This window comes from Athene cunicularia (genome assembly GCF_003259725.1).
Source record: "Athene cunicularia isolate RWA chromosome 13 unlocalized genomic scaffold, athCun1 chr13_part1, whole genome shotgun sequence".
In the NCBI taxonomy this organism is placed as follows: domain Eukaryota; kingdom Metazoa; phylum Chordata; class Aves; order Strigiformes; family Strigidae; genus Athene; species Athene cunicularia.
This window is the reverse complement of record NW_020799117.1, coordinates 18703369-18720186: the sequence shown is the minus strand read 5'-3', so window position 1 is coordinate 18720186 and position 16818 is coordinate 18703369. Positions and strand designations below refer to the sequence as shown.

The 16818-nt window shown below is 47.4% G+C and overlaps 1 protein-coding gene across 4 annotated transcripts in view; it reads left to right on the top strand.

Annotated features, from left to right (window-relative positions):
* Positions 1-6355, top strand: part of FBXW11 (F-box and WD repeat domain containing 11) — a 67623-nt gene extending 61268 nt beyond the window's left edge. For all 4 annotated transcript variants that reach the window (XM_026858028.1, XM_026858031.1, XM_026858030.1 and 1 more), the window contains 2 exons: positions 151-339; positions 3839-6355. In XM_026858028.1, coding sequence (XP_026713829.1) covers positions 151-312 — 162 coding nt within the window. In that variant the 3' untranslated portion in view covers positions 313-339; positions 3839-6355. The remainder of the gene's footprint in view (positions 1-150; positions 340-3838) is intronic.
* Positions 6356-16818: the final 10463 nt, after the last annotated feature.

The following is a 16818-nucleotide window of genomic DNA, read 5'->3' as shown; positions in this document are numbered from 1 at the left end:
CTTAAACTTGAGTGAAATTATAACTAAGGGTTTCTTAGTCAGCACACCAGAGTTTGAATAGACCATTCTGTGTGTAGATACACATGTGAGTATAGATGTAATGAAATGTTACTCTTTTTGCCTTGTTAACCGATGTCATGTTGCTCACAGGAACATTCAGGACGTGTCTTTAGACTCCAGTTTGATGAATTTCAGATCATTAGTAGTTCCCATGATGATACAATTCTGATTTGGGATTTCTTAAATGTGCCACCCAGTGCCCAGAATGAGACCCGCTCTCCATCTAGAACATACACTTACATCTCCAGATAACAGTCTGCACTTTATTACCCTCAGAAGGTAAGTCTCCCTCTTTTTATCGGATCTATTATAAATATCTGAAATTATTACTCTGCCTGCAGGTTGGCTTAGTTAAAACAACAAGCTGGTGTTTTCCTTAAGAAAATAAAACCTATTTATGCCATTCTTTCACTCTCTAGTCTTTGTATGGTCATGCTTCAGCTTATAAAACTTGTCATGTTATCTTACCCCCTTCTATAATCCCTCCTGTTTATAAATGGGTACTGCAGGTTTTTTATGGAAAGTTACTGTGTATTCACAACATTCATGGAAATTGAGGAGACAGTGTATTGCGCAGGGTTCCAGATACCCTGTGAAATCAGAGCCTTTTAGAGTTCTTGATGCATCTGCTCACAGTATGAAGCTTTGTAATGAGCATTGTAATGCATCTCTCATAAACTGAGGACAAATTCTCATCAGAAACAAGCAGTTCTGTGATACACAAATAGTAGGGAAGGCTTTCAGAACTAAAAATTACGTCATGTTAGGCAATGTGACAACTCAGAGCTGTCAGAAATGGTGCACATGAACTTTGCCTATTCTGTTTCCATTTTTCTGCAAGTCAGCTTCATTTAGTTCTCGAAGCACGGTGGGTAAAAGCTCTGCTGTAGATCTGTTTGTTAGGACAGTGGATTCTTATGTCATCTATATTTCTGCCAACAATTGCACTTCAGACTATAAATAGCTGTGAATGCTGGGACTTGGAAACAGACTGCCTTACTAAAGCAGAGCAGTCGCCCCTTCCTCCAGTCCCCTGTCTGCCAGTGCTGAGACTGGATGCTTCCAAGGAAGTGGAGACACCGCAGCAAGAGGAGTTGGGAGTAACATTGCCCCAACAGGAAGGATTTATTTTATTTGAAGTAGATAATTGATAGTTTGCTTAAACACTGTGGGAAAAGCTTTCCCTGTCTTCTTGGAAGCATGGATTTTCATTATCTATCTGTATATACTTACCTCTGCTCTGGCAGTGAGGTCCTCAGGTTTTTCCGCTCTTTTCTGTAGGATCTCTGCTTCTGGCTAGGAATTACCTTCCCTTGTGAAGACAAGACACACTTTGCTTCTTTGAGATGCTGGTTCTTAAAAATTAGTTTTCTATCACCTGTAAGTGTTCCTCAGGAAAGCGTTGGCTGCCTTTCCTATAACTGAACTCCTACTCATTCTCAAAAAGGCCAAGATAATGTCCTCTCTCGATATGACACTTGGATCTGTTGGCTCGTTACGTTTGAATGAGCTGGCCGTTGCTAGACTGAGTTGCCTGTCTTTCTGAACCTGTAATTAGTTAATATAGTTAGGCCCATAATTAAGGAAGAAGTCTTATGCTATGATGATGAGCTAGGGTGCAGAATCAGCAATTAATGAAACTTCCTCTTAAAACCACATTTTAAGAACAATGCTGCAGGGGTAGTTCTCTAGAACTCGTGGGCTTCCTTATCCTGACTGCAGTAGGACAACAGAAATGTGAAAAGGCTGAACTGCTAAACTTAATGTTTGTACAGGATAGGGAAGTGACTCAAAGATACAACTTTCTGCAAGATAAATCCTGGAACTACCCAGAGAGCCAGGTCCTTTAGTGCTGCTTACCAGTGACTTCCACTTCAAAATTATTTTGTTTGATCCAGGATGATACACTTGCTTCCTTGCTGTGGAAAGCTTGATGCTGTCGCTGATGGTAATGTCCCTAGGGACTTTGTCCGGCTCCTTTTAAGACAGAGATACTGCTGTTGGCTTCTGTGCCACCTGGGTCCATACCTGAGTGACCACCTGCTGTGGAAACCCCAAGGCTTGTTGAGGTTGAATGGTTTTCCCTCTCTATGGAAAACTTTTTTTCCTCCTTTCTGGGTAATTCTATTTATTTTCCTTGCCTTTCCAGGCAAATAGAATAGGCTGTGTGAGAGGATGACAGTAGTTTTAGGAACAATCTCCATCTGTCTTCCAGTTAATACACCAGTCCTTTCTTCTCTTAACTTACAAGATAACTTGAGACTGCCAAATTCTTTTTGTTTTGTTTTGTTTTTCTTATAAAAAATTTGGCAAGCTTCTTTTATTCATTTTGATTCATGGAAAAGCTGCACATAGAATGTCGTAAGCACAGAAGAAATTAGGGCTTGAATAAAATTTTTATCAATTTGCTTGACCAGCAGTATTCTGGTGTCTTTCTTTCCGGTCTTGCCACATGTGGCCCACAAGACCCACTGTCATTGAGATTTGTCAGTGAAATATGAAATGCCTTTGGCAGCATGTTCTTCCGTTCAAATTCTGCACACTTGACAGTTTTGCACGGCTTATGTCTGACTTGTCCCATGACGCACAACTGAAACCACGCAGACCTCCATATCCTGGGAGTTGTTGGTGTTGATAATGACAGTCCCTTAATAATTATTTCCTATATAGGAGAGATGCTGTGATGTCACTTTTTGACAGGTTTGTTTGACTTCAGAATCCAAAAAACATAAATCTACATAAAATTATGGTCAAACAGCTAATATTTCAGTATGACATTTAATGAAACAGTTTTATATGCTTTCAAGCACTATAGTTTTCTGAATTTTGAAGCAGCCTTGTACACTTTTTTACAAGGCTTGCAATGTTATGCCTCTTCAAAGCGGATCATTTTTGACAGTCCTGGCAGTTGACTGCGAGAGTTTTATTGCTTTCTGTTGAATTCCTGTTGTTTATTGTAACATGATAAAAATTGTTACCATATGATAGTCTAATATTTTTATATTAAGCACTAGGCCTTGGGCTGGGGGAAGGGAAGTCAGGGGGAAGTGCCTAAAGAAGTTTTAACCTTTCATGGAAATTCCGTATCAGAAGAGGGTAGTTCTCCGTAGTCCATAAAAATGGTTTTGGGAAGTGGCAGGTAAAATGAAAGTTCATATTTAACTACACTCAAGAACTTGCGCTTGTCTCCAGGGTAATAATGGAGTCATGTGGCTGGAAAAGGTAACTGAAATATAAAACTATGTGAGGTTTTTTTGTCTGTTTTCTTAAAAATTCATGTGTTCAAGAAACTGAACTTGCATCCTGTGTAAAAGTTGCTCCTCTGCAGTGTGGAGAAGAAATGAAAGTTTTCTTGCTGTTGTATGTAGGTCAGTGTTTCAGTAAATAGTGTTCAGCATTTAGTGAGACTAGTTTGTGGTTCACCTGTAAGAGTGTTTTTGGTTCTTACTACACGTAAGAAAACTGCCAAGCTATAGGTGAGCCCCCGAGGAGCGGTGCCATTGAGAATCTTGCTCTTCAACTGAATTCAGAGCATGTTGTACAAGGAAGAAATGTCCTGTGGAGGTGCACCTCTCCTTGAAGGAAGGAATTCTAGCACAAAGGGAAGTATTTAACAGCCCCCTTTAATGTGTCACATAAGCATGCACTCCTCACAGGTATTTTGCCCTCCTAGTTTCAGCCTGGAGTGCAAAAGATGGTGTGGGCTTAACCTCCTCCAGATGTTGCTTTTTTTTATTTGTATCTTCTGTCAGATCAGCTTGTCTTTTCTCTTTTTCAGGGTTTCACAGTCTTGAACTACTGGATTTTTGGCTACTACATGCCTGAAGATGTCGATTGACAACTAAAGTCAGAATTGGTTCTAGATGCTGTGTAGATGCAAAGCAGCACAATTCTCTATCTAAATTTCTTAATCTTTCCTGCTCTCAGTGGTCGTCTCTGAATTTACTACAAATTCACTGACTTCGAGTAGATGAATTTCAGAAGCCTATCCTTCCCTGCAATGAGAAATCCAAAGCTTCACATGTAAATTGTCCGTAGAAACCGAACTCTGATGGCTTGTTTTTCAGAAATAAATCAGAAGTCAAGAAAGGACTTGGCCTAATTTATATTGCTTTGCACTTTTGTCTGACTTTAAAGAAAAAACATTCTCCAATGAAAATTGGGTGCCAAACACATACCCAGAATGTACAGAGCTTTGCTTTCAAAGTCACCATTGTCCTTTAGACTTTACTCTCATGACAGATTCAGAGCCCGTTTTGTTTGATAGGAGTGTACGTTGGACTCTTAGAAATATTTCTGAATTGCTCAGTAATATTTTTGGATTACCGTTTACTTGTTTCTGCACCAATAATTTCTTTTAAATTAAAGATTACCTGTAATTCAGGCTAGGTTATCTAAACTAGTGTATAGCACTGTCTTTTCCTTTTAATTGTGCTCTGTACTACAGCCGTCCTACGCTTCCTAATGTTTGGTATAGTAAAACCTTTCCATGTGTGCTTGCCTCATTTCAAATACTGTATAAGCATGTAGATATAATGTACATAACAGTGTAACCTCCAGGTGCTAGGAGTCAGGATTTCCTGACACTACACACTAATACAAAATGTGGTAGCACTTGGCAGCAGGATGTTCTAACTACTGGCACTGTAGGGGTTAATATGAGTTACCTAGACATTTTCTCTGCAAAAGGAGGTTTTCAGTATTCATTAGGATTTTTTTAATGGGAACTACATATTTTAAAATGTAATTTCTAAACTTTTTAAAAATTAAAAAATGTTTAATTTATGTTCTGTATCTTTTATTTTTGTGCCACAGTATTTACAGATGTCTTTCTTTTAACACCAGTAGGTCCTCACAAACGCCTACTGATGTCCTTCTTTAGCATTAGTTCGGCTGCTCAATGGAGAAGATGCCATGGGCCAAAGTTAAATTTATTTATGTTTGATTTGTAACACTTCCTCACCGTGGAGTGGAGGTCCCTTCAAGTCAATGCTCTGGTTACCACGCTAATTACTGTGCTGGTTTTCTTTTCCGTAGCTGTCAGCTGTGACCATGCTGCAGTGTCCTGGTCACGGTCCCTCTTCATTAGCATGCTTGCATTAGGAAGTCTCAGTAGGTTCTTATGTTGTCATAGTCTCCTGTCTAATTTATGTGGTCATAACAAACGCTACTGCATTTTTCTTATGTCAGAATAAGACATGGATAAATGCAAACATGACTTTTATCAGCATTAGCAGTGTGTGACTACACCTGTCGGTGGCTTTTCTTTAATGCTTCAGTCGAGCTGAGCGTGAAATCTGCCTGTTTTCTTGGGGAAGATGTGTGCTGGCACAGAAGTGTATTGTCATTCCTTTGATCGTTTGTACGTCATGTATTTTTTGTCCTCTGGCAGCACTTTCTCGGGTTTGCATTTTCTCCTTTTACAATCAGAAAGGCTGGGGGATGGCCGAGGGCTGGTGCCCGCGTTGCTGGCGGGACGGCCGTGCTCAGCCCCATCGCTTCTGTGTCAGGGAATTCAGAGACAGCGCGCGTTGAGGCATAACCCAGCCGTCACTGAAGTGTGACTTCAGGTCTTCTCCTCTTCACCCTTCACATTGAGAGAGGTGTTGGGATCAGTGTTTAAGTTCAACTCCCATTTACGTGTTACTACAACAATATTTCTTTCATCGAGATGACCGAATGTGATGAAATACAGAAGATGAAAGCCACGTTCCTAAGCGTCCATAAGATCACTTTTTGGTAAGCTTGACAGTAGTTCGTGAAAGTGTCTTACTTTACCCTCTCATCTAATAGCTTTAATATTAAACTGTTTAAAAAGAAAAATCTGTCGCAGCCCTGAAGAAAAAGGTATTTGTTTCCGAAGAATGGAGTCTTCTTTTTTTTTTTTTTTTTTTTTTTTAAAAAATGCATGTGTAAGATTTAAATTCATGTTTTTCCTTGGGAGATAATGGTATTTGAACATGCAGTCTAAACTTCTTTGTGCTTTGTGTAACATAGCAGTGGACTTTTGTGATTGGCACCCAAGGAACTTGACTCCTGGGATTAATGGTAGTGATCCTGGCTGCGCTCTGGACTTTGTTTGCTAACCATAATTGAGCAACTGTACATTACTGCTATATTAATGTTTCAAAGCACTGGGATAGTCTAATTCTAACTTGTAATTATGTTTGCCAATTATCTGTTTGGAAAGTTGGTGTATGAACAGCTTCTTGAAACTGTTAAATTGTACAGATATCGTTCATGATCTAAAGCTTTGTACTGTGGAATGTGCTTAATAAAAAAAAAAGTTTGAACTTAATTTGTCAAATAAATGGATAAATAATGTCATCTAACCCAGCGTCAGTATTCTGCATTAGTTAATGCAGGCTCAGTGTCTGGCTGCGCTGACTCGGAGCGCGTGCTGGGGCGCGGTGGCCTGTGCTGGGGCAGAGCCTGTGGGTGCCTGTGCCCAGTCGTTCAGCAGAGCCCAGCGTGAGGCAGGCAGCTACTCTGGGTGCAAAACGCGCCTGCGGTGGCCCGGCTGCGCCCGGTTCCGAGGCGGCTTGTTACAGGTGGTGTGTGCTCAGCAGGACGCGGTGGGAAGCGGAGCTGGGCTGGTTCAGCTGCTCGGAAGCACTGAACCCCTCCCCTGTGCTGCAGCGCTTGTGTCACATGTCAGCAGAAACATCCTAAGAAGAATTTTTTTTCTTTTATCAAGAATGCAGATAAAATTTTTAGAATATTACCCATTTGTTTGATTGCTAAAGCAATCCATGTTCATGCTCTGAGCCCTGTGCAGGGAAAGGGTCTTCCATGCTACCTCTGTCTCTAGAAAAGCCTTTTCTTGGGTTTTCTTTAGCTAATATGCAGTGACTAGTGCGAATAAGCAATTCAAAGCTCTCGTCTTTGCCCTCTATCCCCCTGCTCTTCTGTCAGTAGTTTTATTTGTGAGTTAAGTTTGCTTTTCAACAATTCAGGAAGTTGCTGCTGCTCCGTGGTTGATGAGTGGCTCCAGTTCCTTTCTCAACGATCAGAGCAGCAGTGATGGATTGTGCAGATCCTCTGCTGCTGCCTCGGGCCATTAGCATGGGGGCATGGGCCAGTGTCTTGGTGGCTTGTCAAGGTCCAGGTGTGAGGGCAGCAGGGCTGAAAAGGTCTTGTTAAATCATTGCGCTCCAGCCATCTCTGCAGGGTTTGAGCTGGCATTGTGTGCTGGCGGTGGCGCTCACCAGAGATCTTCTCTTGAAGGTGTTATTTCTGGTGAGCTGCATGTTGGAAGAACTAACCTTAATGTTTTCAGAGGTGCTGTAGACCCTGTGCTAAGAATATGAACGAAGTTCTGCCTAAGTATTGGCAAATTCAGTCCTCAATATGTCTCTAATGTGGATCATTTTTTATTCTTCTTGGCCCACTCTGACACTGGATGATAATTTTCAAAGCAATACTGCTGCTGCTGCTCAGGTTGTAGCTGCACTTTGGTGAGAGGAAAGCAAGTAAAATCTCATGTATTTTCTGCTAGAAGTGCACTGTAAAATGTGAAGCCTCTCTGAACTATTTAAAGGGGCTGTGAATGTCCGGCTGAATATCGTTATCCAAATAAACGATGAAAGCTCTGCTATACATCTGCTCAAATCTGGAGTATAAACTTTGAGGTCAAACTTTAAAATTCCATCTTACCTGGGTGGCCTTTGGTTTTGGTTATTTTGTTGGGTTTTTCCTTGCAGTTGTAGCCTGTTTAACAGTCATCTGTTAATTCTCACCAGAGAACTTCATAGTGCTGTTGTGGAGGCACCTCTGCTGGATGCTCCCACCCATCCTGGTGTGGTCTGGGGCCCCTTTTGCCTCTTCCCTCCCACCAAAGGTTGGGAGGAATACACAGTCCTGGGCGCTGTGTGACACCCTGAGAGCGTGGGGGCGAGGAGGGGGGAGCTGGGGGCCGTGGAGCCTTCTGAGGTTGCAGGGTGTGAGGCAGCGTTGGCTGCCAGCCTTCACCCTGCTTGTGCCCCACCAGGCGCAGCAGCACGGGGCTTTGCTGGGCGCTGCTGCTCCGGGGGCAAGGGGACCCGGGCTGCTCTTGCTCCAAACTGCTGGTCCCCTTGGGTAACCAGGTGCTGGGAAAGGGCCTGGGCTTTGCAACGGGGTGATGGGGCGTGCGAGGTCCCTCTGCCCTGGGGTGATGAGGTGGGAGCTCACCAGGACCTGCGTCACTGTCCTGATTCGTGCTGTGTGTTGGTTTATCTCGTGGGCAGCAGTAGGTTTGCTTCTCTCGGCACACTGTGGGTATTGTTTGTCAAGAGGATTGGAGGGACAAGGGCTCAACGGAGAGCTATACATTATTTTTGAGATTCTTTTAAAACTCTCATCAAAGAGGCTGAAGCAGACTGGGCTGTCGTACTTGAGCTGTAACTCTTAGTGAGAAGGTTTGGTGTCTGTGGCTCCCCTGGCTCTGTCACTCGGAGGAGGGGGCTGCCTGTCTCTCACTAGGGCTGGTTGCTGTTGTGTGTCCATGAGGGAAGTCACTCCTGGCTCTCCTACCATGCCAGCACTGTGAGGTAACCGTTTAGCAGACCTGCTGCCTGGAGAAGGGCTCATCTGAGATGGGACTCAGCTCAGCCTGGGCTGGCTGGCGAGGTCGGAGCTGTGTTGAGTTTGATTGGTACAAATGCACTTCAGTCAAATTAATCAGTAGAAAGTGTGATTGAAGGAGGCAGGGAGAGGGAGAGCAGGAGGTGCTTGGGCCTGATCCTACAAACAGTCCTGCCCTCAGCCTTCTCCTTGGTGCAGAGCTGAGTGCTTTGGGCCCAAGTTTTTGCTTGACTTTGCTGAACCTCTCCTCTGCTGCAGCATGTTTTTTCTTCCCAGATGTACGCTCTTCATTTACCTCTGCTTCTCACTGTTTCCAAAAGCTTTTTGGGTTGTTTTGTTTTTTTTTGTTCTGGGCAGTTGTGAGATGGAGAAGCCCCCACTGGGGAGCGAGAGGAGGACTGCTGGGTCTGTGGGAAGGGGCACAGAGGGTGATGGGAAGGCAGGATACATGGCAGTGTGTGCAGGGAGCGCTTGGAGGAAGAGGAGCACCTCGCTTTCCTGTCCTGCGTGAGCCACTTGTATTTCTGTGGAGGCTGATGGTGCCACATCTCCTGCCGTGGGGCAGGGCCTGCCAGGGAGGGCAGCAGTTGCAGGGCACGGGGGGTTCAGGTGTTTGCTCTTGCCCGGCTCAGCTGCGAGGGCTGCCCAGCACAGTCCTGCAGCTCACGCTGGGCAAACATCAAACCATTAGGCTGGAACTGGGAGCTTTTAATCAGGCGCTTAATCTGGTGTGAAGGCAACAGGCCTGTCCCAAAGCCTTTCCAACTCCTCGTGTCAGATGGAGGGTGAGTAACACATGTTTCTGGAACGGATCTTTCTGGCTACATGCATATGAATGGCTTCTTAAGCTGCCCACTTATAACAGGTAAAGTACGAGGTACAACCTTGTCTTGAATAGCGTTAGGAAATTCATAACAAAGTTTTGCTAACTAAAAACTTAAAAATATTGTTACAGCTAATGATTTCCTCCAAGGTTAATTGTTTGCCAAGCCCTGCACCCCCTGTCCTGTTCCCTGCCTGGAGCTCTGGTGCTCTCTCAGCCAGGCTGTGCGACTGGAGCCACGGTGAGCTCAGCCCAGCAGCCGTGTGGTGCCTCCTTTCTCCCTTCTTGAGATGTTTTGCTCCATGTTGCCTCAGTGCCGTTGCTGTGGCTTTTATGCTACAGCAGGGTAGCACACACGACACTGAGTGATAGCTGTACAAGTGTCGCTTCTAACACTGCCTCGTTGGCAGCGAGGTGACTCTGGAAGCACTTGCCCAACTATGAATAACTGTTTTGAAGGGTCTCTCATCTGATGGGCTGAATTATGGAAGCGCATGAAATGACTTGTTGGCCTTTCTTCCTAAGGCTTTACAGTGAAGTGTGCAGACACGTGTGCAGGGAGCATGACAAAATGAGCCTCTGAGGCTGGAACTGCCCTGGGGAGAGCAAAATGGTTTGGGTCAGGGGAGAGCAAACTTCCTTCAGGGCACAGTGGTGAACCTCCCTTGAGCCCTCCTCTGTGCAGGCGCGACGTGCTTCGAATGTGTCTGAACTGCAAACTCCAGGCAGGGCTGTAGTGGTTGTTTTCTCACTTTTTTCTATTTTGGAACTCATGAATTCATAGTTTTGCTGGTTTAAGTCCACTCTCTGGGTTGGAGGGCTGCAGATTTCAGAGCCCAGGTGCTGGTGTGGGTCAAGGCAGCCCCTTGGGCAGAGCTTGGGAGAAGCTGGGTGGACAGAGATGCTCAGATGCTCAGTCCCTGGATTCCCAGGCAGGCAAGAGCAGGCGCTAAGCGTGGGGTGATGTGCTCCTGGTCCTCCCTACTGCTGAGCTGAGCCAGGCAGCTGCTGAGTTGGAGGCCAGTCCCAGGGTTTTCCAGGTTTCACAGCCCTGTTTGCAGCAGCAGAGGCTCAGTGCTGTGACCCGGCTGCACGCTGTGGTGGGGGCTGTGCTGCAGGCAGCGGGTGTCGCGCTCAGGCCCAGCAGGGGATGGTGTTGGGGACCCGTCCCTTCCCCACTGCCGCGCTGGCCCTGAGCATTGCTGCTGGTGTCAGGGAAGAGCACTGAGCACTTCTGCCCTGCACCCGAGCCCGTGGCTCCCTGGAGGCAGCTGGGGGCTGCAGGGACAGGGGTCGGGCTGCGGGACACCGTGTAGCAATGCGCTTGCTCTGCTGTGGCTCTGCATGTCCAAACCCACCCCAGCCACTCACTGCAGGGGCCGTGTGCCAGGGGATGCTCTGCTCACGATTGCAGAGGTAAGTACACGAGAGGTGAGCGATGGAAAGGTAACAGTGAACCACTTATGAGGCAGAGGGTGGGCGCTGAGCAGAGCAGTTGGCCCCTCTGCTGGGGACAGGCAGCAGTGGGGGGATTTGGGGCTGAAGCCCACAGCAAGCGGCACAGCAGGGTTTGGGGAGCAGTGAGGGGCCGTGGTGGGTGTCTGCCAAAAGCCAGAGGTCATCGTGCCACAGCTCCCAGAAGGAATCTCGGGTCTGTCACTTGTACAAGTCATATGAGGAAAGCTCTAGAAATTGTTCTGGAGATCAGATGGAAACACGTGGAGGTGCCCCGAGCAAGGGTAGCTCAGGGCCAGCAGCGTGCTGGTGAGGGGGAAGGAGGTAACAGCATGTGTCCCCGTCCTACCCAGGCTCACAAACTGCTGGGGACAAAATTTCGTCTTACCTTCAGCCCCTTCGTGATTGAGGTGGTGTGTGCCTGTTGGCCACTAACCAGGACCTAAATAGGCCAAGGGGTGACAACAGGAAGGCTGTTGCTGAGTGCTCGCACACTCGTGACATGCTCTGAGGGCTCAGGAGGCTACAGGGGACTCGGGACCTGTGACCAGCTGGTTTGTAGTGCTCTGGTCCAGCAAAGGCGTCGGTGTCCCCGTGGTTTGAGCTGCTTTCCTGTTGGCTGCACGGGGCTGTTAGTTGTGTCAGGTACCACCTTGTTCTGGCCTGTTTTCCCATCTGCCCAACAAGTGGCAGCTTTCTTGCCTCTTTTCCCAGGGATGTCCCTTTTGTCACCATGGGTCAGGGTTTCCTTCTGTCTTTCTGAGCAACTTCACCCCTGAAATCCACCCTGCCTGTGCCTCCGTCCCTGGCACAGCACTGCCTCCTCCCCAGCACCCTCTTGTACCTTCAAACAGCAAAACTATGGGGCCAAGCTCTGCCCCGGTCCGCTGGGGATGGTGGCATGGCTGTGCATCTCTGGTGGCCACAGCTCAGCACTGCTGGGTCCCTGGGCCCGAGGGGGGCTGCTGCCAGCCCTGCCCATGCCCCTGCCTGCAGGAGGCAGCCACTGCTCTCCCCTTCCAAGAGCTGTTCAGCTGCAATGCAGAGCCGCTGCTCACAGGAGTGAAAACCCCCCGGGGAGGATTGGAAACAGCAACCTGCCCTTCTGGAGACGTGCAGGGGGTATGTTTTTGGTACTTGCTGTAAAGGCTCCACAAGCAGCAGCAGCAGCAGCCACACGTGCCAACAGGAGGAGAAGATGGATGGGGGTGAGCGCCTGCTCTGGGGAGATGTTTCCCCTCTGAAGGTGGAGAGCAAACTGCAAAACATTCCCGCTCGTGTTTATGGATCCGCCACGCAGGTGGCTGTTGCTCCACTCCAGTTCGCTCCTGGGAGATGTGTCAGTGCAGGAGCAGCTCCCCCCGCATCCGGCAGCACAGGCGGGCAGCTGGGCTGCCACGAGCCAGAAACTGCCCCAGCCTCTGCTAGCCAGGCCATGAAGCACCCCCTGGCTGGGTGGCCTCTTTTTTTTTATCTGAAGACAGGTCTTGGGCTAAAGTAGAAACAGCTTTCCTTGTCTGAATGATTTAAAGAATTGCAATTTCATCTTTTCCTTGGCACAGGCCAGTGCAAATAAAGTGAGATGCGTTTGTATCTCTTGACTAGTTTTTTTCCACAGTTGAAAATTTTGTATTTTCTTTTCCTCCTCTTTTGCCTTTGAAGGAGCCCTTTGAAGGTTTTATTTTTAATTTCTGAACACAACATGCTCAGAAGAAAAGCTTGCTTTCTTTTCTGTAAGTCTTCCACTAAGATGGGCTGGCACTTGCATGTTGGAGGAGTGGGTGAGCCAGGGACCAGGGGCTTTGGCTTTGCTGGATGAGCCTCGCGGCCAGGCAGGCAATGGACAAAGAGCTGATGCCTGCCCCTTCAGCTGGAGTATTGTGGGGTGCCCGTGGAGTCATGTTGGTAGTAAAGGCTGCTCCTGAGCTGGCACATCCCTCTGGCAGAGCCCCTACCAAGAAGAAATGTGCCTCTTCCACAGCCAAAGTTCTGCCTTGAAGAGAAGAAACCAAAGGTAAACCAAGGCACCAGGATTCTGCACCCCAAAGCAGCAGTGCTCTGGGGCGTGCGGAGCAGGGCAGGGTCCCTTTGTCTCCACTGCAGACAGCTCCTGGCTCTGGCTGCACAGCCAGTGTCCTATTTTAAGCTCAGAGGGAAAATGAGCACCAGGCAGCCACTCGCTCACTCCTTCCCCCTCAGGGGTAGGGAGGAGAAAATAAAACAAAAGTCTTGGGGATGGAGACAAGGATAGGGGGGGATGACTGACTCGCCCATTATGGTCATGGGCAAAATATGATGGGAGAAAAAAAAAGAACATCAATTTAATTTGGACACCACCACCATGAACACTTAATTTACTAATTAATCGGAGTAGGACAGTGAGAAATACAACCCCATCTTAAAAACACCTTCCCCCCACCCCTCCCTTCTTCCCAGTCTCAGCTTTGCTCCCAGTGGTGGCACAGGGGTGCAGGGGATGGGGTTGTGGTCAGTCCATCACCTGTTGTTTCTGCTCTTTCTTCCTCCTCAGAAGGAGGACTCTTCGCACTCCTCTCCTGCCCCAGCACCGGGTCCCTCTGACAGGAGACAGTCCTTCACACTCTCCAATGTGGGTCCTTCCCACAGGCTGCAGCTCTTCCTGAACTGCTCCAGTGTTGGTGCCGTGGGTGCAGCTCTCCCAGCAACAGTCTGCCCCAGCACAGGATCATTCAGGTTGGAAAATCCCCTTGGGATCATCGAGTCCAACCCTCAGCCCAACTTTACAAGTTCTCCCCTACCCCACATCCCCCAGCATCTCATCTAAACGGCCCTTAAACACACCCAGGGATGGGGACTCCACCCCCTCCCTGGGCAGCCTATTCCACTCTCTCACCACTCTTTCTGTGAAATTTTTTTTCCTCATGTCCAGTCTGAACCTCCCCTGTTGGAGTTTAAAGCTGTTCCCTCTTGTTCTGTCACTAATCCTGTGAGAAGAGACCAGCACCAACCTCTCTGCAATGTCCTTTCAGGGAGCTGTACAGAGCGATGAGGTCTCCCCTCAGCCTTCTCCTCACACTAAACAGTCCCAGCTCCTTCAGTCGCTGCTCACAGGATTTATTCTCCAGGCCCTTCACCAGTTTCACTGCCCTCCTCTGCACTTGTTCCGGCACCTCGAGATCTCTCTCGTACTGAGGGACTTGGGCTGCCCTGAGCCCCGGCCCCCTCCAGGCACAGCCCCTGCCCCAGCGTGGGCTTCCCACGGGGTCACAGCCTCCCGCGGGCATCCCCCTGCTCCGGCGGGGGCTCCTCCCGGGGCTGCAGGTGGCACCTGCTCCTCTGGTGACCCCCCTTGGGATGGTTTGAGCAGCCGCTATTTTAAAGAGCAGCAGGAGCTTTGCAGGTCTCAGAGCTGGCTGCTGGCTTCCCCCTGCTCTCGGTGGCAAGGCCTGCCTGCTCTCCTTTGGGGATTGGTGAGCAGTCCATTGTGCCAGTTCATTAAATCTTGCAAATGGGAATGTTTCGTAAGAATGGGTGTGTTCATGATTAAAAAAAGAAAAAAGGCTGGAGTAATTCAGTCTCTTCAGGTTTCATGAGCACATGTACTTGTTTATTTTTCAAATAAGCGAGCTGGTATTTGCAAGAGGTGGGAAAGAAGCTGCTGTGAACACTCATGATTTGTTTTTTAACGACTGAACAGTCTGTTTAAGAAGTTCTATGTGACAGTTAGTTTTGTGATGCAATTTCTTCAGGGAGGGCTGCAGTGAGCAGAGGGCAGGCTGGTTCTCCTCTCTAGCTCTCAGTGGAGCAAATCCCTGCAGCAGCCGCTGGGGCTTGGACTAGAGCTTTAAAGGGATTTGCCTCTGGGCTGTTTGTTGCCCTCTCTGGGTACAGGTGATGCATGCCACACCGCTCACCTGGAGAAGCTGATCTCTTGGCCTGGGCTCCATCTTCCCTGCAGCTATGGGACAATACTCCTCCAGTTGCTGCCTGAGCCTCCCTGTGCTCCCCGCAGTGCTCTCTTGTTTCCTGCTGGTAATAGGGACAAAAGGCCACAGAAGGATTCAAAATGACATCTTCTGGGGTTTTTTTCTCATTATTTTTTAATAGGTTTACTGAAATTAATCTGTTGTTAAGGAAATTAACTTGTGGGAAATAGGTTTCTCTAACGTGGTTGGTGAAATCCATGTGTATTTTGTAAAAAAAAAAAAAAAAGAGCAAACCCAAGCAAACAAAAACCAAATAAAAGCTATAGAGATATTTCAGAATTTGAATCTTCCAGCTGGAAGGAAATCCTGGGACTGGTGGAGCCTCTGCCTTCGTGCAACTCCTTATGCTGCACCTTTCAGCCTAGTCCTGAGAGAGACTGAGTTTCCCACGGGAGCCACCTGTTTAATGTGGAAAGCAAGTTACAGGACTGAGTTCTCAGTGCTTTTCCAAGAGAGCGAGTCCAGATTTCATGCCCTCAGCATCTGTATTTTTACAGCACCAACCACAATATCCCATTGGATCAAGATCAAGGCCTTAGTCCTTATTTTCAAGCTAATGGTCTGCGCCATGGATTTCTGACAGCCAGAAGCTTCCAGCCTGAATTAAACAACACGGCATCGCTGGCACTGCGGCTGGGTAGAGCCCGTCCCTGCAGGAATGGACCCTCCTCTGCGCTGCACCAAGAGCCTGGGGATGCTCAGGAGCAGAGGGGCGTTGTGGGCACTGCTCCAGCCTTCCCAAGTGCCATGGGGAGCCTCAGGACCAACTTCTCCTAAAGAAAGAGCATAGGTAAAATGTAAAAAATAAATTCAGGAAAGATCTTCTCCACTCCACCCCAACAGTGCTTTTCCGAAAAACCCAGGCCAGACCCAGTCTGCAGGAACGCAGCCCTCCCTTGAACATGCTGCTCTGCTGGAAGAGGTGGAGAGAAAAAGCACCATGTGCCAGACACAGGCCGCATTTGAAACAAGCTGTGATCATCACTGCAGTTTAAAACCCACCCTTGGGGATGCTAAAATTGCATTGTGGTTGCTCTGTTGCGGCTTGATGGGTTTTTCTTGTGATCCAGGCCCAGCCTGCTGAGCAAACTGCCATGCTCTGTGTCAGTGGCAGGTTTTATGGCCACCCTGCACAGTGTCGGACCCCGTGTTCCTGCAGCCTCGCCATGCCACCGCTCTGCAGCCTAGTGGGCTGGAGCATTCATTGACTTTTCCAAGCTCCAGCTTTTCCCTGGATACTTTAAAAGCATTTGTGCTATGTTCTGTGGTACTGAAACAGGATGCAAGTCAGTTGTTAAACACTTACATACCAGGAAAAAATACTGCAATGAGAGGCAGGGTCTTCATGGTGGTGCTGTATGCCTTCTACAGAAACGCTTTTTATTTTCCAGTAAAGTTTTTTATTGACAAGAAATTGGAATTCAGGACATAAAATGACAAAAATCAGCAGTAATTACCCATATCTATAGCTAACATCCTCTTTGAAGACTTAGTTGAGGCTGAGTTCAGGTACTGTGGCAGGATGAAGGACTTACTTGAATCTAGACCTCCCTTGATTCAATTGTTTGAGTTCGCTTCGTTTCCCTGGGTGTTTCCACTACCAGTAAACATGTGATATGTGCCCACTAAAATCTGTTAGCACTGGCTGAAATAGTCGATTTTTATCCTTAGAAGCTTTTCCTTTCATTTTAGCTTTTTTTCTTTTTTTTTTTTTTTTTTTTTTTTTTTTTTTTTAATATTCTAAGTAGTAATTTAACAAGTCAGAATTACAACTGAACCAGAGAGATTCTACAGAATTTTCAACATGGTTTAAGCATCTCTGCACAACATAATTGGATGTATCCAATTAGGCACTAGAAATGACGACCTTTTGACAATGACTTAACGCTGCTCTGCTGCCTTGCTTGAGCACCATCAGTGCTGTGGGAACAGTATTTAGTTACGGCTGCA